This window comes from Canis lupus, chromosome 31 (genome assembly GCF_011100685.1).
Source record: "Canis lupus familiaris isolate Mischka breed German Shepherd chromosome 31, alternate assembly UU_Cfam_GSD_1.0, whole genome shotgun sequence".
NCBI lineage: Eukaryota > Metazoa > Chordata > Mammalia > Carnivora > Canidae > Canis > Canis lupus.
In genome coordinates, this window is record NC_049252.1 from 39674396 (window position 1) to 39699357 (window position 24962).

Below are 24962 nucleotides of genomic sequence, written 5' to 3' on the forward strand. Positions count from 1 at the left end.
CATATATCTCTGCGCTCTGCGACTGCCGAGTGCCCACTGGGTGCTGGCCGATGCTTTGGCTCTCCGGTCAGGGTTGGCTCTGTTTCTCCAGTGGTCCCCTTTGCACACTGTTTTATTAAAAAGTGATGCAGATACAGGGGCAGAGAAGTGACACAGTCCAAAGGAAATGTAGGGTAGAGTGAGTGCGTGTGAGTGCGAGTGAGCGAGTGTGAGTGCGTGTGCGTGTGAGTGTGGTGCCCTGCTCCCCTCCCAGGTGTTCTCTGGTGTCCGTTTCCTGACTGTCCTTCCAGAGAGATCTGCCAGGGGCTCCTAAATGGTGGTATAAAAGTATAAAAGACCCTTTCTGGGTGCCTGTGAAGGAAACCTTTTCATAATGACACTGAGATGTCATCTCTGCTTTCTGTGTTTGTACCGATGGTGCAGAAGCAGTGCGGGCACCTTTGCGCCAGTCGAGGCCAGGCCCCAGTGAGCAGCAAAAACAGGCGTCACTTTCACTTCAATGTATCCTCCCTTGATGAAGCAATAAAAATCAATTTTCTTAGGTCTCGACCCTTGAATGCCCATCTTTTTAATAGTCCCTGTGAGAAAATGGAAAGTGCCGCGCAGAGAGGGCAGGGCCTGTTGTGAGGAACAGCACTTGTGTATTTTGAGTGTGAAGAGGACAAGCCACTTCTGTTGCAGAATGCCGTGTTTACTTGAAAAATGGTTGTAGGACAAACCGTGTTTACCGAGACTTAGGTGTCTGGTGGACGTTTTCTGGAACATAAATGAGCGAAAACAACTGTCAGAATTTAGGGCCAATGATAATATTCGTGCTTTTGAACAAAAACTAAAATTTTATACGACTTATCTGAGCATGCCAGCTTCTTATTAAATACTTTTCTTGATGAGCTCAGTGACAATGTCAGTTTTTGAAATTATATGATGAAATATGTCAACATTAAGAAGATCTACATGATTCTGTGAACCATTATTTTAAAGATTTTATTTATTTATTCATGAGAGACAGAGAGAGAGGCAGAGACACAGGCAGAGGGAGAAGCAGGTTCCACGCAGGGAGCCCCACGTGAGACTTGATCCCGGGACCCCGGGGTCACGCCCTGAGCCAGAGGCAGACACTACTCAACCCCTGAGCCACCTGGGCACCCCGTGAACCAGTATTTTCTAAATATCAATGTATTGTATTACAAATTTGTGCACAGATTAAAGATCCAATCAAAATATAGACCATTAGGTTGTGATGTAACAGTACGAGAAGTTCCTCGAAGGTTTTAGACTCCATGTTGCAACTATTCTGTGAGAAACTACCACTGGCCTAGTTTTGATGGCGTGGCGTTGAGGAGGGCGCACAGCGATCCGTAAAGGCCCCTGAAGCCCTCCACCCTTGCCAGCACGTCTGTGTGAGGCTGCATTGGCCTTGCAGACTTCAGGCCGAGCTGCATGTCGCAACAGGTTGAGCGCTGAGGCCGGTCAGAGAATCTATCCAATCCAGTCAATCCAATCTTCCTGTTTCCTACGAAGCCAGGTATTAAAGGGACTTGTAGGGACACCCGGGGGCTTAGTGGGTTGAGCGTCTGCCTTCAGACCAGGTTGTGATCTCAGGGTCCTGCGATCGACGGGGAGCCTGCTTCTCCCTCTGTCTCATGCTCTCTCTGTCCTCAAAATCTTTAAAAAGAGAGAGAGAGAGAGACTTATAAAAGTAAACCAATACCTGCACTCACTGAATATTTTTGGCCTTGGAAATCTATTATTTTTTATTAAAAGTATATTAATGTAACATGGTTTGGTATAAACAAATTCAAGTTAATTATAAAATTTCACTATTTTAATTTCTAATATGGTAAATGTTGATTCATATAACACATACAAACATAAGCTCTTTGAGGTTTTCAGTAGTTTTTAAGTGTGTGAATGGGTCCTGAGTCCAGAACCTTTGAGAAGTGCTAGTCCATGCAACTCTTAACACAACTTTTAAGGAAATATTCAAATGCCCTTGTGTATTTCTTTATACTTTTTGTAACATTTTTTAGCTGTGTTGGTATAATAAGGATTTCTGTTTATATTTGTAAAGACAATCAGATATTTCCATTTATAAAATATGCTCTAAAGTCTCTGAAAATTATACTAATTGCTTCTATGTCCCACTTTACATGATTCAGGAGTATTCCGTTTAGAATTTCTTTTCTTTTCATAGAGAATCATCCTAGCACAATTGTCTCTTCACAAACTTTTTTTTTCCTTACAGAATTTTGCTCTATACATTTTTAAAAGAGTGTCAATACTGATCTCAGTTCTAATACCCTAAAACTTTGCACGTACTGTTCATTCCGTTCATTGCCAACTATTCTGCACTGCTGAATTCCTGCCTTTGTTTAAACTTCACTTTCTCTTTGGAGTTGGCCTTCCTCTGAGAAGCACCCCGTCCTCCGGTGCGGCGCCTGCTGCTCCGCAGCCCCGTGCTCCCCCTGGTAGCGCTGCTGTAGGGCTCATCACACGCTGTACTTCTCCGTTTGCTTGTCTTTGCTCGGCTACCTCAGAGGAGCACTTCAAGCGGCAGTTGGGATCTGTTCACTTTATGTCCTCAGCACCTGGCATGTTTTAGGCTTTTTTTTTTTTTTAAAGGATTTTATTTATTCATTCATGAGAGACAGAGAGAGAGAGAGAGAGAGAGGCAGAGACATAGGCAGAGGGAGAAGCAGGCTCCATGCAGGGAGCCCAACGTGGGACTCGATCCAGGACCCCGGGGTCACGCCCTGAGCCGAAGGCAGACGCCCAACCACTGGGCCCCCCGGGCGCCCCTGAAAACACATTTTTATTTCATCTTTTCATGTGTTCTTTTACCTGACGTGATATGCAACATTTATTTAAAATAGAACTGAATTCACACAGTGTTTGGTCACTGTCCTGGGTTGTGGCTGAGGCAGGGCTGAGGCAGGGAGGCCTGAGTTCCTTATTCGGCTCTGCCAGTTCCCAGTAGAGCCTCTGAGCCTGATTGTCGCGTCGCATTTTGTTCGCAGTGAGCTTGCTTCTGCGTAAGACTGACGATCTCTGTGGATCCATCTTTATTAAAAAGCTCATCTGAGGTTTCCGATAGTGCACGTGTGTGTTCGAAGGGCTAGGAAATGACGCACCACACGGCGAGGAGACACCCGTGTCATCGGTGAAGGATCCGACACCCAAGAGGAGCTGCCTGTGCCGTTTGTTGGCCAGGGTCACTTGCGCTGGTGCAGCGGGGCCCTGCCCTCCGCGCAGGCGTGAACGGCCTCCGTCGTCAGATTCCCGGGGCTCGGAGGCCGCACCTCAGACGGTGGCGGGGCAGCTCACCAGGGCCTCCTTTCCAGCTTTGCTGCTCCTCAGCTTGTGCCCCTGGCTTGGCCCTGCCACTGTTTCCGGAAACATCGAAATCAGCATCGTTTTGAGATAACGGGTATAGAAATGAGGGGTTCTAGCCTCATGATTAGGTGCTCGTGGTGTTGTGGACTGACTTGTGTCCCCGCGATGCCCGCGGGACTGCATTAGAGGGGGTTAAGGTCACAGGAGGTCACGTGGTGCTTGGCCACTGGGGTCAGCGTCCCTGTCACGCGAGCCGCCGGGGGTGTGCGTGGGGGGTCCACGCAGCTGAGGACGGAGCCCCAGGCCTTCCTGCCCGCGGGACCGCGCCCACGTAGCTTCTGTGGTTCGAGGCCCATGTGCCCGAGCAGACGACACTGTGTCACGCCGCCCTTGAGCTGGGCCCGGCGGGGGGGGGGGGGGGGGGTGAGGAGTTTGGGCCTCGGGCCTCGGCAAGTGAGGGGCGTGAGGGCCGAGCCAGGCCCGCCCTCGGGAGCGCAGGTCACCCCCGCCCGGCAGCCGCTCGTCCCACGCGTCCCTGAGGCGCTTGGAGCATGGCTAGCGGGCTTAGGAAATTGAAGTCAGTATAATTGACTTTTACTTAATTAAAATATAATTTTCAGTCTTAAAATTTTAAAATACTCCCACAAAATTAGAAATATAATAGAGATCTTGCCGCGTAAAGTCCTGTTGCCTGTGACAGCTGGCGACGAGGAGACAGAGCTGGGGGCGCCCGTCCGCCGGCTCGGCAGGTCCCCGGGAGCCGCGAAGGACCGGAACCAGCGAGCCGCCGCGTGGCTGGGCGCGCATCCCGGGCATCGGGCGCCTCCACGCCGGGAGGAGCTGCCCTGAAAGAACCAGCCGGAAGCCCCCGTCACAATAGCAGAGCCGTATGGTGCCAGGAGTGTCCCGCTGAACCTAAGACGGGCCAGTTGTCCCGCGGAAATTCACGCAAGTTCCCGAGAACCCCCGGGGGACGGAGAGGGCCGGGCTGCGTCGTCGGCTGGGGAGGGACGCTGAATGTCACCTAGGCCTGTTGTCCCGAAATATGTGTAGATGTTGTCTGACCCTCGAGTTTTTTTAGAAATTGTATTTGCTTATTTGAGAGGGAGAACGCGTGTGGGGCTGAGGGGCGGGGGGCAGGGAGCCGCCTGACGATGACCTGGGGCTGCATCCCCGGACTGCGGCATCATGACCTGAGCCGGCGGCGGACGCTTTACCGACTGAGCCACCCAGGTGCCCCCGTGACCCTAGGATTTGTAAGAGACTAAACTGCCAAGAAGAGTTGAGACATTTTTCAAGTGGGAAGAAGAAGGTTAAGGCTCATTCCCCACCAGATAAGCAGGACTGATTTTAAACTGTGGCAGTAAATAAATAAACGTGGTGTATTGAGTTATGTGGGAACGGACAGAGCGACCGCTGGGACAAATCAGAAATGCTTCTCCGAGTCGGTGCCAGGACTCTGAGTACAGAAAGACGCTTTAACAGGTTGTGCCAGTGCAGCGACAGGCTGCAAGGGCATGTGGACGACCCGCGCGTGCGCCCTGCCCGAAGACCTGCCGTTAGAACAACGCCCCGAGGATACCCTGCACAGCTCCCCACCCTGCCCTTGGCCGGGGGGGACAACGGGGGCGATTGCAGTGTGGCACGTGTGCGCTTCCCAGAACCCAGGAGATCTTGAAAACAGATGGCCGGTTTTCTGTGTTTGAAAAAGGGCTGGAAAAAAAAAAAAAAAGGGCCGGGGTGGTGGCTCTCCTGAGGCGCTCTGTTGGAAGCGGGTCTTCCTTACTGACAAATGGTGGGCACAGGCGAGCTGGTGCTGAGACGCCCCGAGGCGGAGGCGGCTCGGGTCCTCAGCCTCCTCTCTCTGGTCTGGAGCCGTGTTTTCTGGCGCATGCGGAGGCCGGGTTGGAGGAGCACAAAGGTGGACGCAGAGGAGCTACAGAGCGCGTTGCAGGGATGGAGGGCCGTGGAACGGAGAGAATGGTCTGAAAGAGAACCCATGGAACTCGGAAAGAACGTGTGCGCTTTCTACCTGTGGAGTGTGGGGCGTCCGGGGGCATTTGGAGATGTATGACTGGTACTTTCTAGAAAGGCTTGTGTAGGAGTAGAGATCGGGAGTCCTTGGGAGGAAATCATGAAGTCCTAGGACAAAATCATGGGGAACCAGACTCATGAAGGAAAGACAGAGAAAGGGCGCCACAGCAGGAGGAGTGTGGGCATCTGGGCAGGGGAGGCAGGAGAACGGGCTTCACCACAAGGTCGACGTGACCACCATCAGGTAAACATGAGTTCGTCTCCCAAATCTCATAGAAATGGTAGAAATTTTATTTATTACTTTTTAAACTTTATTTATTTAAGTAATCTCTGCCCCCAACAAGGGTTCAAAGTCAGGACCCGGGGATCAGCAAGCAGCCTTGGGCTCCTCTGACTCAGCCAGCCCGGTGCCCTGAAATAGTAAAAATTTTAAAAATTAAAAAGAAATTCATAGCAGTCTAGATTCTGGAAAGCCAGAAAGGTGGATAAGAAGAGCAAGCCCCGTCCTGCCTAGGTAGGGAAGATAGGAAATGAGGCAGAGTCATAACAAAAGGACGGTGTTCTTTGAACCAAGTCGGGGAGGGCTAGTGGTGAGAGGTGGTGGCGAGGAGGGGATGTAGTTTCCAGGGGTTCTGTGGGGCCCACATGCCACTCCCTTAGAAGGACGCACGTTGTCTGGGGGCGAGGGGCTTCCGCCGGAGCAGAGTCTCCATTTGGCTCCTCAGGAGAGTTCGCCCGAATAGGAGGGTAGGAGGTGCGCAGCTGAGAGGCTGGAACCGCACCCGAGTGGATGGTGTTTAGGTTCTCCTCCCAGTTGCAAGAGTATTCTGAGTTCTGATCATGAGTGTCCAATAAGAATCATACCCTAGTGGGCTTTATCTCACCAAGTAATGTTTAAAACCATTCTTGAATGACGTGTCTACTATTTTAATTTTTATTTATTTTAAAATCTTTCTTGAAAAAGCAGTCAGAGTGAGTCTTATTTTTTTAAAGATTTATTTGTTTATTCATGAGAGATACAGAGGGAGAGAAAGAGAGGCAGAGACAAGCAGAGGCAGAGACCAGGCTCCTCACAAGAGCCCCACATGAGACTTGATCCCAAATCCCGGGATCACGACCTGAGCAGACGCTCAACCGCTGAGCCACCCAGGTGTCCCTATTTTAAAAAGTAATGTCTACACCCAACATGGGGCTGGAACGCACCACCCCAAGATCAGGAGCCCCACTCTCCCCTGGCTAAGCCAGCCAGGCACCCCTGGCTGCTATTTTTAAAAGGTGTGTTTTCTATTACATATGTATGTAATACAAAGTTGGTGGCCAAGAGCTGTATTTTTTAAAGCTTTTATTTATTTATCTATTTGAGAGAGAGAGTGAGATCACAATCCAAGCCAAAATCAGGAGTTGGATGCCCAACCGACTGAGCCACCCAGGTGTCCGCGATGGGCTGTATCTTTCTGGAAGAGCCTTGTTACCCTTCTCTGTGACATTGCTGTGTCTCCTTGTGTGTTCAGCGTCTTACTTCAGTGAAATGGGATAATTTAGACAAGCTCATGAGGACCCGGGAATGGAAGGCCGACATTTGCACTGACCGAGGACTCTGATCCTTGGGAAGTGCAGCCTGGCCAACTGCAAAATTCAACTTGAGAGTCTTTTAAGAGTCAAAGCTGTGGTGTGGATGATTACTTCTTGTTTAATCTTTTTTCTAATATTTGTAGTATTTCAAACATAACAGAAAAGTAGAGAGAATCATGGTATATGCACCCATGTACCTACCACCTGATTTTTCAAAAAATTAGGATTTTGGAAGGGTGGATTTTGTCATATTAGCTTCCCCCGTAGTCCACGTGGAGAAGGGTTCCCCAGGGGAGGCTTTGAGGCCTCGGTGCACACACAAGCCAGCATGGTAAGAACTCCAGAAAAGAGGAATGGAGAGCACCTTCCATCTGGGTCAGGCTCACAGGGTGGCTGCTGGTGGGAAGTAGAGGCCACAGAGCAGGCTCAGTTTTGGACTAAGTGGACGCAGGTGGGTTGGGGCAGCTTTGGTATGAGTGTCCCGGTCAGCCGGCTCTGGCCACAGCTCCTCTGTCACCCTGTCTGTCGAGGTGCCGCTGCTAGACCAACACACAGTCAGGGTCATTCAGGTTATCGGTGCAGCCACAGCGTTGGGGTACACCTGGCTTTGTTGACCGAGACATGTTTGCCCTGCCACAGTGACTCAGGAAGTGCGGGTTCTCCCTCCTGAGAGCATAGCCATTCTGAAGACCACACGTGGTTCTTACTGGTCTCTCATTGTAATGCCCATACGGGAAGTCCCGCCAGAATCCTGTTGTGATCCCTCTGAGCCTGTGAACACTGCCATGTTTGGGAAAAGCAGTTTTGCAGATGTGATTGAGGATCTGGAGAGGGGTCGCCTGGGTTCTTTGGGTGGAACTTACGTGCCATCCAGCGTGTCTTTAGAAGACAGAGGCAGAGGGAGAGTGGACCCACACAAATGGAGGGGGTGGGGGACAGCACAGCCGACCTGGGAGTGATGTGGCCCCGGGTTGGGGGATGCTGGCAGAGTCCAGGAGCGGATTCGCCCCCGCAGGCCTCAGAGGTCACCCTGACTCTGGCTCCGTGAAACGGACTCTGGAGTTCCAGCCTCCAGAACTGTGAGTAAGGAAGTGTTCTTGTTTTAAGCCACCAAGTTTGTGGCAATTTGTTACAGCAGCTGCAGGATATGAGTCTGCTCACCTCAAGGCCTGCTGCATACATAGAGAAGATGTTTTCTTTTTTATTCTAATTACCTCTTTGTGAATTTTTAAAAATATATTTTATTATTTATTCATGAGAGACACAGAGAGGCAGAGACACAGGCAGAGGGAGAAGCAGCGTTCCCGCGGGGAGCCCGATGCGGGACTCAATTCTGGGACTCAGGGTCACGCCCTGGGCTGAAGGCAGATGCTCCACCATTGAGCCCCTGGTGCCCCTCTGTGTATTTTTCTTAGCTCTTCCCTCCCTTTTGGGTTAGACGATCTCCCTTGAAGTGCACTCACTCTCGCAGACCCTTTATTCCCCGTCTTCACTCTGCCATGACGACTTCCCAGGGGACATCCCATCTCCACTGTCGTGTTTTCATTTCTAATTCCCATTTCCCACTGGTTCCCACTGAACTGCCTGACATCCTCTCTCCATTCAGTCATGACAATAACCCTTTCCTTTTTTTTAAAAAAAATTTTTATTTATTTATGATAGTCACAGAGAGAGAAAGAGAGACAGACAGAGACATAGGCAGAGGGAGAAGCAGGCTCCATGCACCGGGAGCCCAATGTGGGATTCGATCCTGGGTCTCCAGGATCGCGCCCTGGGCCAAAGGCAGGCGCCAAACCGCTGCGCCACCCAGAGATCCCACAATAACCCTTTCATTTAATTCTTTGAATGTATCCTCCTTTGACTCTTGAGACACATTTATAGTAGCTGCTCTACGGCCACCGTTTGCCCAGCCAAGTGTCCAGACCATCCCGAGTTTCATTACTGCCGATTGATTTGTTCCTTTAACTGCGCATTACATTGTCTATACCTTTTTGTTTAGTGGATTTTTAAAAATTGTCTATTGAAATGAGTGATAATACATTCAGGAAGTCTGCATGTTCTCACTCACTGGCTACTGATGTTCGTCCTGGCAGAGAGTCCGTCACTGGGTGATCGTCTTGAAGGTGGCCAAGCCTGGCTTTACACTTTCTTCGGCTGGGTCTGTGGAGACTTCAGAGTGATTCCTAAGCTCCTTCTCTTGGTGGGACTCAGATGCCAAACTGTCTTCTCTGAAAGTGCTGTCCTGGGTTGGCTTTTTAGGGCAGGTCTGGAGCAGGCCTCACCGTAGGTATGGTTGCTGCTCCCTGGGTGTGGCTGTACGGGGTCTTAGCAGGTTGCTGGGGGGGTGCTGCACTCTCCATCCTTTTTTTTTTTTTTTTTTTTTAAGATTTTATTTATTCATGAGAGACTCAGAGACAGAAGCAGAGACACAGGCAGAGGGAGAAGCAGGCTCCATGCAGGGAGCCCGAAGCGGGACTTGATCCCGGGACCCTGGGATCATGCCCTGGGCCAAAGGGAGACGCTAAACCGCTGAGCTGCCCAGGGATCCCCATGTTTTTTCTTTTATGGTTAGTAATCTTCGTGTCCTATATAAGAGTTCTTTCCCTACCTCATGGTCATGGATATATTCTTTTATATTATTTTTAAAGAGATTTATTGATCTTTCACATTTAGATGCATAGTCCACCTGGAATTGAATTTTGTGAGAAAGAGTCATTTCGTTTCTGTTTCATGTGGATACCCTGTTGACCCAGCATATTTATGGAGAAGGCCATCTTTTCCCTACTGCTCTGGACTGATGCCTGGTCCCTTCCTCTCCTTGTCTCCCTTAGCATCTCACTCTGCTCTCTACTTAGCTTCACAGCACGTGTTCATGTCTGGTCAAGTCTGCCCCTTTCTGTTTCTCAAGTTTGAGTTGCTAATCTCGGCCCTTTGCATTTTTCCATGTGCATTTTAGCATCAGCTTGTCTATTTCTACACACATACACACAAAAACCCTCCAAGAGTTCTGATTATAATTACTCAGACTCTAAAGATCCATTTGGACAGAAATGATATCTTTACGGTGTTGAATATGCAGATTCACAAACATGCTGCATCCCTTCATTTCTTTAGTTCTTTTAAGCTTTACCTCAGTAGTACTTTTAGTTTATTTATTTATGAGACACAGAGAGAAAGCTAGAATGAGCGAAGAGGGGCAGAGGGAGAGGGACAAGCAGGCTCCTTGCTGAGCACAGAGCCCACGTGGTGCTCCTTCCCAGAACCCCAGGGTCGTGACCTGAGCTTAAGGCAGACACTTAACTGACCGACCTACCCAAGCACCTCTGTCTTTTTGTTTTGTTTTGTTTTTAAATCACAGTCCTACTTTTCTAATTCCTTGAACATATTGATCATGGTTATTTTAAAAGGTGGATTTCCTGTCTGTATTTTCCTGTTATCTGTTGGTTTTCATGGGTTATAGTCACAGCTTCCTGTTGCCTAGAGGCCAGACACTGTAGGTGTAGCAATGATTTGTGACTGTAGATGTTTCTGTGTGTAAAGGGTGGATGGACCGGGGGTGCATACAGTCCAAGATCACCTTAATCCATGTACAGAGAGAGTGCTTTTAAACTAGCTCTTGTCCCTGCGAGGGCTACTCTATTCCCAGTTCATGCCCGAGCTGCGATCCCTCTGGCTCTCCGATAACCTAGGCTGTCTATGGGCCGCCGCCGCCTCCTCCTCCTCCTCAGTGAGTGCTCCACCTCATGAGAGCATGGAAGCTCTGCCTAGCTCGGCTACTTAGTTGTTCCTTTTGGAATCATCAGACCCCCTCCAGTGGGAGTTCTTCACTTCTTTGTTAGTTTCTGGTATCCTCAAACAGATTTCAAAAACATTTCTTTCTTTTTTTTTTTTTTTTTAAGATTTTATTTATTTATTCATGAGACACAGAGAGAGGCAGATACCCAGGCAGAGGGAGAAGCAGGTTCCACGCAGGGAGCCCGACGTGGGACTCGATCCCGGGTCTCCAGGATCGTGCCCTGGGCTGAAGTCGGCTGAGCCACCTGGTGCTGCCCAGAATACACATTCTTCTCAAGCCCACCTGAAGCATTTGCCAAGAGAGACCACATTCTGGGCCGTAAAACATATCTTCACAAATTTAAAAGAATAGAAATCATACAATGTTTGCTCTCAAACCACAATAGAATTGAACTAGAAATCAATAACAAAGAGAACTCAAAATATGTAGATTAAACAGCATAATTCTAAATAAAACAGGTCCAAAGAGAAATCCTAAAATATTTTGAACTAAAAGAAAATAAAAGCACAACTTATTAAAATTTGTGGGATGCAGCAAAAGCAGTACTTGAAGGGAAACTTACAGCATTAAGAAGAAAGATCAAAAGTCAGTAACCTAAAAAAAAATAAAAAAAAAATAAAATAAAAAAATAAAAAAAAACAAAAGTCAGTAACCTGAATGGACATTGGGGGCATTAGGCTGAGTGAAATAAGTCAGGCAGAGAAAGACAAATACCGTATGATCTCATTTATATGTGGAATCTAACATAACAAACAGAGCTCATAGATCTAGAGAACAGATTGGTGGTATTTGAAAGTTGCTAAGAGAGTAGATCTTAAAAGTTCTCATCACAAAAAAAAAATTGAACTGTGTGTGATGATGGCTAACTATACTTAATTGTGTTCATTTCACAGTACGTACAAATAACAAATCATGTTGTACACCTGAAGCTAATATAATATTATACGTCAATTATATCTCAATTTAAAAGATCAATTACTTAAGGATTCTTCCTTAGGCTATAAAAGGAAGAACAAATTAAATAAAAACTAAGTAGAATAAAAGAAATAAGAATTAGAGCAGAAATCAATAGAAAAGCTGGGTCTTTGAAAATCAATAAAATTGATAGGTCTTTAGTCAAGCCGATTAAGGAAAAAAACAGAGGACACACATTAATATCAGAAATGAAAGAAATCATGCAGATCCTTTGGGCATTAAAAGGATAATAAAGGAATACTAGGAACAACTCTGCACACCGGAATTTGATAACCAAATGAAAAAGATCAACTCCTTGAAAGATAGAATCTGCCAAACTCACAAGAAGAAATAAACAATCTGAATAGGCCTATATTAATAAATTCAATCAATAATTAGCTACCTTTCAAACTAGAAATCAGACCCTAGGCCCAGATGGGTTCGTTGGGGAATTCTATCAAGCACTTAAGGAAGAGATAATACCAGGTCTCTATAGTCCCTTTCATAGACTAGAAGCAGAGGGAATGTGTCCTTCCATGAGGTCCCATTACACTGATACCAAAACCAGACAAAGATATTACAAAAAGACAAAACTACAGACCAGTATCTCTCATGAACATAGATGCAAAAATTCTCAAAATATTAGAAAATTTAGTCCAACAGTGTATAAAGAGAATTATAATTAAGGTGGGCACATGATGAGATGAGCACTGGATGTTATACTATATGTTGGCAAATTGAATTTGAATAAAAAAATTATATACTATGACTAAGCAGGATATATCCTAGGTCTTGCGAGGCTGGTTCAACATTTGAAAATCAATTCATGGAAAATCCATCACAGCAACAGGCAAAAGAAAGAAAATCACGTGATCATATTAAAGATGCAGAAAAAGCGGGATCCCTGGGTGGCGCAGCAGTTTGGCGCCTGCCTTTGGCCCAGGGCGTGATCCTGGAGACCCGGGATCGAATCCCACATCGGGCTCCCAGTGCATGGAGCCTGCTTCTCCCTCTGCCTATGTCTCTGCCTCTCTCTCCTTCTCTCTCTGTGACTATCATAAATAAATAAAAATTTTAAAAAAAAGATGCAGAAAAAGCATTTGGCAAAATACCACACCCATTCACGATCAAAACTCTGAGTAAACTAAGACTAGAGTGGGACTTCCTCAACTTAATAAAGCAGACTATCTTATATAAGAAACCTACAACTGGGGACACCTGGGTGTCCCTGCCTTCAACTCAGGGCATTATCCTGGGGTCCTGGGATCACATCCCACATGGGGCTCCTTGTGGAGAGCTTGCTTCTTGCTCTGCCTGTGTCTCTGCCTCTCTCTCTCTCTCTGTGTCTCTCATGAATAAATAAAATCTTAAAATAAAATCTTAAAAAAAAAACTAACATCATACTTAATGGGTAGGAACTGAAAGCTTTCCCTGTAAGAAGATATAAGGCAAAGATGACCCCTCACCACTCATTTTCAACATTGTAGTGGAAAAGTATAGATTGGGAAGGAAGAAATAAAACTGTCTTTGTTTACAGATAACATGATTGTCTATATAGAAAATCCAAAAGAATTAACAAGTCCCCCCCCCCAAAAAAAACCCCTGAAACTAATACACAGTTATAGCAAGGTTGCATGGTACAAGGTTAATATTGCAAAGGTCAGTCACTTTGCTATATACCAGCACTGAACAAGTGGAATTTGAAATTAAAAACACAGTATCATTTACAGTAGCTCTTCTCAGATTAAATACTTAGGTATAAATAAAACAAAGTATGTACAAGATCTATATGAGGAAAACTACAAAATACTGAAGAAATCAAAGAACTAAATAAATGGAGAGATAGTCTATGTTCATGGATATGCAGACAATATTGGCAAGATGTCAGTTCTTCCCAAGTTGATCAAATAGATTCAGTGCAGTCCCAATCAAAATGTCAGCATTTTGTGGACATTGACAAACTGGTTCTAAAGTTTATAGGAAGGGGCAGAAGACCCAGAATAGAAACATAATTCTGAAGGAGGTAAAGTTGGAAGACTGACACTCTGTGAAATCAGGACTTACTGTAAAGCTGTAGTAATCAAGAGTGTGTTGTGGCATCAACAGAAGGGACAAGTCAATGGAGCAGAATACAGAATCCAGAAGTAGACCCACATGAACATAGCCAGTTAGTCTTTGATGGAAGAGCAAAGCTTATCCAGTGGAACAAAGATGGTCTTTCCAACAAATGGTCCTGGAACAACTGGACATCCATAAGCAAAAAAATGAACCTAGGCATGGACCCCTCACAAAAAGTTAACTTAAAATGGATCTCATGCCTAAATGTAGACTATAAAACTAGAGGGTAGAGAGAAGCTAACATAGAAGAGCATGTAGATGAACTTAGTATGTGATGACTTTTTAGATACAACACCAAAGGCACAATCTGTGATATGAATAATTGATCAGATACATTCTGTTAAAAACTTGTGCTCTGGGGATCCCTGGGTGGCTCAGCGGTTTGGCACCTGCCTTTGGCCCAGGGCACGATCCTGGAGTCCCGGGATCGAGTCCCACGTCGGGCTCCCGGCATGGAGCCTGCTTCTCCCTCCTCCTGTGTCTCTGCCCCCCCCACTCTCTATCATGAATAAATAAATAAATAAATAAATAAATAAATAAATAAATCTTTAAAAAAAAAAACAAAAAACGTGTGCTCTGGAAAAGACAATGTTAAGAGGAAGAGAAGACAGACCATTGGCTGGGAGAAAATATTTAAGGAAAAATACATCTGATAGAGAGGACTGTTATCCAAAATATACAAAGAACTCTTAAAACTCAACAATGAAGAAACAACCGGATTGAAAAACAGTCCAAAGACCTTAACAGACACCTCACCAGAGAAGACATATAGATGGCAAATAAGCATATAAAAAGATGCAGTACATCAGATGTTATTGGGGACATGAAACTTAAAACAACGATGACACCGCTGCAGACCTCTAGAGTGGCCACAATCCAGAATATGGACAAAAGCAAGTGCTGATGAGGATGTGGTGCAATAGGAGCGCTCATTCCCTGCTGGTGGGAATGCAGGATGGGGCAGCCACTTTGGAAGACAGTTTGGTGGTTTCTCACAGAATTACACATGCATATGACCCAGCGATCATATTCTTTGGTATTTACCCAAAGGAGTTGAAAACCTATGTCCGCACAAAAACCTGCACACGGTTGTTTACAGGAAATTTGGAAGCAACCAAGATGTCCTTCAATAGATGAACAGATACATCGGTTCATCCAGTAATGGAATATTCAACACTAAGAAGAAATGAACTGTCAAGCCTTGAAAAGACATGGAGGAAACTTAAGTTCATATCACTAAGTGAGGTCAATATGAAAAGGTTACTGTATGATCAAAGTATATGACATTTTGGAAAACTATGGAGACCGTAGAAAGATCAGTGGTTGCCAGGGATTGGGGAGTAAGGGAAGGATGAACAGCGCACAGATTTTTTAGGGCAGTGAAAATACTCTGTGTGCCATCATAATGATGGATATGTTATTAAACATTTGTCCAAACCCATAGAATGTGCAAAACGAAGAGTGAACCATAACTGTGGACTTGGGGTAATTACTGTGTGTCTGTATAGTTTATCAGTTGAAACAAATGTACCACTGTGGTGGAGGATGTCTTGGGGCAGAGGGCATATGGAAACTCTCCTATTTGTCCTTAATTTTCTATGAACCTAAAACTGGTCTAAAAAAAAAAAAAAGCTTTAATTACGTTAAAAAATATATATGTATATAGCTTTAATTAAGTAAAATAAAACAAAACATAGAAGGGGGAAAAATATCCCCAGCTTCCTGGAAAATAAATCTGCATGCCCAGATGGTTTCACTGACAAATTATATCACTTAAAAAAGAAATAACACCAGTTTTATATAGTCTCTTCCGTGTATTTTTAACTTTTTATTTTGAAATAATTTTAGTTTCATTGGTTGCAGAAATAGTACATAGAATTCATTCAGTTTCCTGCAATAACATCTTATATAACCACATACATTATCAAACTATTTCCCATATATTCTTAATTACAGTTATTGTGCTAAAAAATGTAAAGAATTCAGAAGTGTGTGAGGTAAAAACTATTTCTCACACCTACCCAAGCTAAATAAATAAATCACTGTTAATAATTTGTTGAGCATCCATCCAGGCATTTTTGGCACACACAGAAATACATACACCTACCAGCCTGCGTAGTTCTGTTTATTGGTTGTTACCAGAATTCTACCATTCTTTATGTATATAGTTTCCAACTTGCTGCTTCTACCTACTAGTACAGCATGAATCATATAAGTAATACCCATCCCGCACCTTCCAAATAGTGGGGTGTGTTTGTCGTAATGCTGTATGGCAGCAGATTTACTCCTTCCTCTCCTTCCTCTCCCTTCTCCTCCTCCTCCTCCTCCTCCTCCTCTTCCTCCTTCTCCTCCTCCTCCTCCTCCTCCTGTTAGGAACTCTGGTGTCTGGGTTGCAACCTGGAGATGTTCCTTGCAATTTTGCATTTATAATCCGGAGTGACTTTGGTTCGCAGCAGTGGAGGTCACCGGGCGCCGTTGTTGTGGCCATGGCTGGAGGGCTGGTCAGCACAGCGAGCAGCAGCCCATGGATCCCAAGAGAAGGACGGGCCCTGGCATCTCCCCAAGCACCCCCACCCCCACCCCGCACCTGGGTGCCCGGCCAGGGACGAGCTCTGTCCTCAGTGGCTCCTCCCCCTGCCCCACGCGGGCTCCCCCAGTTGTATGCAGCCAGCTTGGGAGTTAGGCTCTGCTCTTTGTCTCCGGTGGTTACAGAACTTGGCTTCAGAGGGTTTGGATTGGGGCCCCCTTTTCTGCTAGCTTAGTGGTTCCGTGTCCGCACTCTCCTTGGAATTCCACCTTCGTCTTTATGCGGGTAGAAGTCTGCATGCGGTGCTGTGTCGGCTGAGTGTCTACGTTTGACACGAGAAATGTGGCAACTGGTTACACGTGAAAATGTGCAGCTTGGTTGTGTTCAGCTGGTTCAGTAGAAAGCGCGAGACCACTTTTGTGAGGTCACAGGCAGGAAGCAGGGAGTTAACGTTCATTTCTGAATGCCCTCTGGCACCCTCCCCGTGGAAATGTGCGTTTGGAATGAGAACCGAGGAAGGAGCCAGCTGAGGGCAATGAGCACTTAATTTTTAAATATCCTGGAAAATCAGTCCTCTGCTTTTAAATAGGGGTTTATCAGTTTTAATGTAGTGTAACAGTATTTAGTTTTCATTTAATTTTGTCTTAATCACACATTTTTGTATATTTCAAAAGAATCATTTTTTAGTAGATATTGCTTTAAAAAATACATGCGCTTTAAAGTCGTTCACAAGTTAAAAAATAATAAGCTCAATTATACAGTCCTATCCTGGCCCAGACTGGGGTCTGAGTGTCCGGGGAGCAGGTAGGCCAGGGACGGTGCACCCCGAGGGCCCGGCAGTCAGTGGCAGGTGAGGTATGCTCCTGCGTCGCGGAGCGGCTGACGTTACAGGTGGAGCGCTTGGCAGGAAAAATAGGCCGAGTGAGATTTGCAGTATGATGCTATTCGGGTGAAGTAAAAGCACACGGACACAAAGCAGTGTCCATTCTGCAGAACAAGCTCCAGTTAGATGACTGGCGTCCGGTAGGGGTGGTGAGGGAACAAGGTGGGAGCAGAGGGACGAGGACAGCCAGGGCGCCTGGGCTGCACGGAGGCCGGCGCCGAGGGAAGGCCACGGTGGGGGCCTTGTCCGCTCCCCCGCCCCAGCCTGTGGTCGGCCTGCCTGCCCTGACCTCACACCCATCTTTTGGAGGAATGTAGGACGGTCTCCCAGGAGGCGTCCAGGGGTCTGCCCCTGGATGTGAGGCCCTCGGGGGTGTCGGGCCGTGAGAGGCCCCGGGCCGTGCAGGGATGTGCTGGTGCAAAGGCGGGCCTTGGTGAATCCCCCGCAGCTGCCCCGACCCCTGACCCCTGAGCCCGCAGCCGGGCCCTGTGCTCGCCTGGGGCAGGGGCAGGGGCAGCAGGGCTCTCAGAACAGTGCGGCTTTGTCTTGCAGACGGGTAGCCCAGGCAGGCTACTCCTGGAAATCGTAAACATATATTTCAGGTCTAAATAAAGTCTCCAAAGCATGATGGGTTCACGCCGAGCGTGCCAAGTTCTCTCTAGGAAACAGAATGTGCTCGTACATTGAGAATTCTTTCCTTAAGACACCCTTCCTGCCTTGTTCCTGGGAACTTTAATTTATTTTTAGGCTGTTCTTCTTTATGATAATTTGTCGGAACAGCAGTCCCTGTTCCCGAGTCCTTGCCCGGGGACAGGCTTGGGCCTCCCACTCCTACTTCCACACAGGGAACCTATGGACCTGCCTGGGACTCACTTCGGGATCTTGAAGAAATGCAGGCTCGGGCTCATTCTGCAGCGTGGCCTCAGAGTCTGCTTTTCTGTTTTTTTGTTTTTTTGTTTTTAATTTTTTTAAAAATTTATTTATGATAGTCACACGCAGAGAAAGAGAGGCAGAGACACAGGCAGAGAGAGAAGCAGGCTCCATGCACCGGGAGCCCGATGTGGGATTCGATCCCGGGTCTCCAGGATCGCGCCCTGGGCCAAAGGCAGGCGCTAAACCGCTGCGTCACCCAGGGATCCCTCTGGTTTTGTTTTTAACTTTAAACATGTTTATTAAAAAATTTTTTGAGTCTTCTTTTCTAACAGGCTCTTAGGGGATGAAGACCACAATTTTAAAAAATTAAAGTATTATTTACATACAATAAAATTCACCCTTCCTGGGTTTTGATGAACACGTGGTCATGGGCCACCAGCACCACCAAAACAGAACGGCTTCATTACCCCCAAGAACTCCCTCGTTCCCCGTTGTAGTCACCCCCTCCCTCACCCCCATCTGCTCTGTCCCTATAGTGTCATCTTTTCCAGAATGTCATGTAAATGGAATAACTGTGTACGTAGCCCTTAGAGCCTGGCTGCTTTCACTTAGTGATACTCATGTAAGCTCCATCCAGGCTCCTGTATAGAACGAAAGTTTGTTCCCTTTTACTGCTGAATAGAGTTCCATTGTGTGGGTGCGTCACAGATATTAGTGTTTCCACTTTCTCCATTATGAATTACTTTTTCATTCAAAAACTTTGGAGGGAATATAATCATCTTTTGTCATTGTTTTAGGTGACATCACTCAAAAAGGATATGAAAAGAAACGGGCAAAGCTGCTTGCACGCTACATCCCACTTCTTCAAGGTAAGGTCGGCCACTCAGCTATTTCATAACAGCCATTTTTCTTACCAAACTTGGCCTAAAAATTGATATGTTTTGTATTTTATTAAGGAGGACTGGGCAATGTGTGTAATATTAAATAATAAAAATCAAAGACCCAGGTTATAACTTACAGCTTGGAGTTGGCATAGATCTTATTTCAGATAGGATTTATCATATTTTTATGATTATACAATATAATGATTTTTTGTGATGATAGTAAGGAACATTTCCTTACGTAGGTTCAGAACAAATGCTGTAATGTTGTCAGTTCTTCCTACCTTAGGTTGATCTGTAGAGCTCACACACTTGTCATTTCAACAAAAATTTTTTTGGCGAAATTTAACAAGCTAATTCTAAAATTTATATAAGTCTAAAGGGCCAAGGGATTCAAAATGTGCTCAAAAAAGAAGAATGAGATGGGAAGATTGGAAAATCAGTATTGGGCTGTCGTCATGAAGACGGCATGGTTTGGAACACGGGCAGGCAGGTGGGTTAGCGGAGCAGCACCCAGAGCCCAGAGAGACACAGAAGGGCCCGCATGTGCAGATGTGGCTGCTGTTGGGGGCAGTGTTGCGGGGCACGGTGCTGGCACAGCTCCCTGTCCGCGTGTAGGACACATCACTGGACACAACAACCAGTGTCCGATGGAGAAGGACTGAGAGGAAACGCAAAAGCTACAGCATCATAGAAGATTGTATAGGAAAATTGTCACCATCTCAAGATAGATGGGATTCCATGAGTCACTAAAGGGCCTGGGCTGTGACCTGAACTGAGAGAGCCCGGACCATGTTTAAAGTAATGTCATTTTATCCAGAGTCACCGTAAAGAGATTAAGGACAAGTCACACAGTGGGAAGATCACTGTAACACAAATAAGTGAAAAGGAACTAGTATCCAGACCGTGTAAGGCAGCTCTGTCCCATTTATTAACTTCCGTGATAATGGAAATGTCATGTAGGGCCGTCCAGCGCTCAAAACAATGGCTAGTGTAACTGGGAGACTGAATTTTTAATTTAAGTGAAATTAATATAAACTTAAAAAGCCAGAAAGTCCCCCAACATGATTTTTTAAAAAGCCCAGTAGGAAACTGGGCTGAAGACTTGATCATGGTTTTGTAAGCGGCAAGCCTACCAGGCAAAAGCAGACAGAGATGGTTGAGCTCAGGGGGAATACGAGGGATGTGGATTAAAGCCATAAGCTGCCGGGTTGTTGGAGGAGGTTCAGACGGCAGGTATGGACAGCCGTAAGGCTGAGGCGGGGCCGCTCGCCTTCCCGTGTCCAGGCGCTCAGGCAAGCTGTTGGGTTTGCACCTGCGCTTTCTCTGGGCACAGGATGACAGCCGTCCTGCTTGCACCTGCGGGTTCCAGGTGCTGAGGGCCACGGAGCCCACAGGGTGCCCTGGCGGCCTCCGCGGGTCCCGGGGTGCAGTGGCTCCATGCCCGGCGGGGGCCGCACACAGCGCTAGGTGACCTGTCCTTGGGGAGCCCGGGCCAAGGGCCCGCTGGCCACCCTTCCAATGTGCCCCAGGCCTCGGACGGACGGAGCGGGGAAGGCTTGTCTCATGCGGGCGTCAGAGGGTAGCAGAGGAGGGTTCAGAGCCAGCACGGGGTCGGCCTCATGACTCCGGGGCCCGCGTGCTCGTGGCCGCATGCTCAGGGCTGTGTGCTCAGCCCCTGTCCTCCCTGCACCGACCCGCAGTGCTGCTGTCCCAGTGACTGCTCAGTGGGATGTCGTTGGGGGCAGTTGGCTGACCTCGTGGACAGTGCCAAGAAGAGTGACACAAGCCATTCCAGATTCAGGACGCATTTGTGATGCAGAAACACGTTTCTAAAGGGCCCTCCCCAGAACGTGCCCTAGTGGCCACGTCGCTGTGATGGTCACCCGTTGTACAGACAGCGGGCGGCGAGGCCAGGCAGGCCGGGCGTGGTCGGGAGAGGGCCGCGGAGGTGTTCATGGCAGCCCACGTCGATGCAGGGCCCTCCTGGGCTTCAGGGGCCGCCAGAGGCTGCGGGCGCTCTGCTGCTACCTGTGGGCAGCGAGCGTGGCGGAGCGACATGGGGCGATGTGTGCTGCTTTAACTGGAGTGTTCCATAATCACAAAAGCAAATTGTTTACGTAAGACAGTCCTACAAATTTGTGTCGTAGGAGTAGATCCGTCCCTACAAGCAGAGAACAGGGTTTCTGGCCCCGCGCAGACGTCAGCTGTGGCGCCCAAGCAGCAGAAGCCGCGGCCGGCCAACTCCCGAGACGAGCGCTTCCGCTCAGGTAGGGGCGCCCACTGGGGCCACGGGGGAAGTGGTTTCCACTGGAGGGATCATTTACCACATCTCTTTTTAAGAGAAAATCTGGCCTCCACACGGCCTCAGGATCCCTAACGTGACCCGTAGGGTTGGCGGTCTCTCCCCAGGAGATGCTCATAAAAATCCCTAGAGAAATCATCCTTTCTGCCGATTAGTATAATTCCTTTAAACTTTTTTGTTCATTTTTGGACCTCAAGCTTCGGGGTTGGTATTGGTAATTTTTGTATGTTGTGGAGTAGCTTTACTACGGCAGGTGTCTTTACTAGTTTTTCTTTTTCTCATTTTGGAGATTTCCTTCTAATCAGATTTCTGCCATTCTGTCAGTACTTTTATGAATATTTAAATCAGTCTGTGATATTTTATTTGAATTATCGGAATGGCCATCGAAAAGATTCATGTTTTCAGTTGTAGGCTACATGTCAGTAGCTTTTGGGCCCTCTGCTTCGTCTGCTTAACATTTCCACCCTGTGTGACATACATTTCCTTTCCATTTAAGCTCTTTTGGTAAGCTTTTTTAAATTTTTTAATTAAAAAGATTTTTTTAAGCTCTTATTTATTTATTCATGAGAGACAGAGAGAGGCAGAGACATAGGCAGAGGGAGAAGCAGGCTCCATGCAGGGAGCCCGACGTGGGACTCGATCCCGGGACCCTGAGCTGAAGGCAGACGCTCAGCCCCTGAGCCCCCAGGGGCCCCAGAGTTTCTATTTTCTGTGCCTCCTTAGTAGATACCCTCCAGGGGAGCAGGCTAAACAGTCTAACTGCACTGTTTGAAAGTCATTTGGAATACTTCAGGACTAGAGACACATTTAGGTTCATTTGTTTCATTTTAATTTGGGGGGTTTATTTTTTATCTAGTTTTGATTTATAACTATGAAAATATTTACATAGTCTAAATCTCCCAACAAAGGAACATTTAAAGAAATCTAGGGCCAATGTCATAGGCTATGCTTATTTTTTTAAATTTAAAATAAATAACCGATAGTATAGTATACGTTTCAGAGGTAGATTTAGTGACCCATCAGTTGCATCTAACACCCAGTGCTCATTACATCATGTGCCTCCTTTATGATAGGCCTTACTCATGTCTCTTTTACATTCAATAAAAACAAATAATATGAACTTAATTTTGTTACTTCGTAAGCAATCTTGTAGAAAGTGTATTTACTGCTGTGTTTTTACGTAGATGTTCACACGGAGGCGGTGCAAGCAGCTCTGGCCAAGTACAAGGAGAGGAAGATGCCTATGCCTTCCAAAAGACGTTCTGTTCTCGTACACTCGTCTGTGGAAACCTACACGCCTCCAGGTATTGATGGATGGCGTCAGGAGCAGCTGTGTGGTCCTTGCACGGCTCCGACCTCATAACCTTCCCTTCCCCGTCTGACCTGTAGTAAAGATTTGGAAAAACTAGAGATTAGAAATATTTGTGTACGTGCAGTGTACACAGTGTGGCTCTAACCCGAGTGGGTGCTTGCTTTCTTCCAGACTTTTGGGTACATTTTAATGCTTTTACTAAGATGCTATTTATTCTTTTTAGTAAAGAGAGGAACCCAAAGTCAATGCTTACTGGAATATTTAAGTTCTCTGATTTAAGAATCTTAAAATTATTCTCATCTTATTGATTATTTACTATATTGTTACCAGGCCTTAAATGGGAGCGGGTTATTTGGAGGATTTTAAAAATTTATTATTGTTTCGTTGTTATTACCATTAGAAATGAGAACTTTTACGTGGAGTATTGGTGATGTCTGGTGTCCTGCTGCTGCCTGTCTTGATTTTGAAGTCACGAAACTGGTGTCAGGAGTTTTTGGTTTGATGATGTAGTGAAAACCAAACACACTAGATTTAGAAGATAATTTGGGGGTTTTGGTAACACTTCCTTTCTAAAGGAAAAGAAAAAGTTTATATTGTTGAAAAAAACTTCTAGAAATAGCTGTCAAATTATTGTTCCCACTAAATATAACTACAGATACCACTCAATTTTTAAGAAAACTTTTTAATAATAAAATGCACAGTCATGGTGACTTGAAAAACCTCAGTGAACAGTTAATCTTACTGAGTGAAGCAGTTGTCTTCGGGGGTTATTCTTCCCCGGGCTCATTGCTGCCTCCCCTAAGAAGATGCAGGTGTGCAGGGGAGGCATGGGCGGGTGGGGCTGCCGCCCCTGACCACTGCGCTGCCTCGGGGGGCAGGCTGGGCCATGTGTCAAGGTCGTGTGGGGCGTTCACTCAGATGAGCACTCAGCACCTAGGGACTGCCGTGGTACTTGGGACCCCACCAAGGCATGTGCTGAAGCCACTTAGGGCTGGGGCTGCTTCCACTCCCAGCATGTGGGCTCCCCGACAGTCCTCCCGGGGAGGCTGGGCTCTGAAACTGCTTTCCCAGGTAGGGCTCCTTGGATCTTACAGCGGAGAACTTAGACCTTCTAGACCCAGGGCAGCCTTTGAGACGACCCCGTGGCCGGCTGGGCCGCAGCGGCGCAGGTGTGCACAGCTTGCCCCGGGCAGGCCTGGGAGACGCAGGTGCCGGTGTGGGAGCTCCACCCCCTCCCCGACTCATCCCTACATTATGCCTGTCATCATTATTTTAACCACAGACACGTCATCTGCCTCAGAAGATGAGGGCTCTTTACGGCGACCCGGGCGACTCACCTCCACTCCGCTCCAGAGCCATTCCAACATCGAGCCCTGGCTCGACCGGGTCATTCAGGGCTCGTCCACCTCATCCTCTGCATCCTCCACCTCATCTCACCCGGGAGGGAGACCCGCCGCCGCTCCCAGTGCCGCCGCCACCGCCACGCTCACAGGCCCCGCGGCCCACGCCCACATAGGTCAGTAACGAGCTGCCGTGGCCCCTCCAGGACAGGGGTGCCTCTGCGCCCTGTGCCCATCAAGACCCACCTCCTATTTTTCATCTGGAAATGTCTTTTTGGTAACAAGAGTAGCTCCTGCTGCGTCTGTGGTTTGGCAGTTCCAGGCATGGTGGGCCCTGGAGTGGCGGTGTTCCTTCATGTCAGGTCCCCTCCTGCTCTGGAGGCCTGGCTGGTGCAGGTGGCAGGTGTAGGGTGGACGGTCCCTCAGGCGTGGCCTTGGCTGCTCCTGATAGCCACCCACGGCCTGCTGCCTCGACGTCATCCCCACCTTTGCTCTTGGCTGCGTGTGCAGAGTTGGAGAGCCATCAGCCGTCCTGTCGCCCGGGCTGTCTGCTGGCCTGCAGTCGTGGGCTGACCTTTCTTCCTCCACGTACCAAGTCACACCACCCCTCAGCCCAAGGAGAGGCCAGGCAAAACTAAATCGCAGAGATGTGTTGATCTTTTCTAAATCGTCCAGTTCTCTAAATTACATTGATCTTAGAAAGGAAAAGTTGCAAACCTCTCATCATTTGAATGCTTTGCACTCAACAGCAGGAGTAGCATAGCATGTGTGAGCTGCGACGGGAGCTCGCGTGCGCTCTGCACTCGTGCCTGCACAGCAATGCATTTCTTGGGTGGTGCTGTCAGCGTGGCCGCAGACCCTCTGAACCCCCATGGTTCTAGACGTGGAGGGAAGACAAAAGTCAGGTTGTTCGTGACCTGCCTGAGATCACGCAGCTGTCCTAGCGGTGAAGCCAGGGCTGATGCAGTTTTCTTGGTTCCCACTCATTTCTTTGCTATTCTACTAAAACTGGAATGCGTACCAGCTGCACATCA

The 24962-nt window shown here is 47.3% G+C and overlaps 1 protein-coding gene across 4 annotated transcripts in view; it reads left to right on the top strand.

Moving 5' to 3' along the window:
- The window catches only part of DIP2A (disco interacting protein 2 homolog A), a 92767-nt gene that overhangs the window by 4563 nt on the left and 63242 nt on the right, over positions 1 to 24962 (top strand). For all 4 annotated transcript variants that reach the window (XR_005382479.1, XM_038581712.1, XM_038581713.1 and 1 more), the window contains exons 2-5: positions 18888 to 18959; positions 21122 to 21241; positions 22461 to 22580; positions 23871 to 24104. Coding sequence is in view for 3 of the 4 variants with exons in the window: in XM_038581712.1 (XP_038437640.1) it covers positions 18888 to 18959; positions 21122 to 21241; positions 22461 to 22580; positions 23871 to 24104 (546 nt within the window). In the remaining variant the exon portion in view is untranslated. The remainder of the gene's footprint in view (positions 1 to 18887; positions 18960 to 21121; positions 21242 to 22460; positions 22581 to 23870; positions 24105 to 24962) is intronic.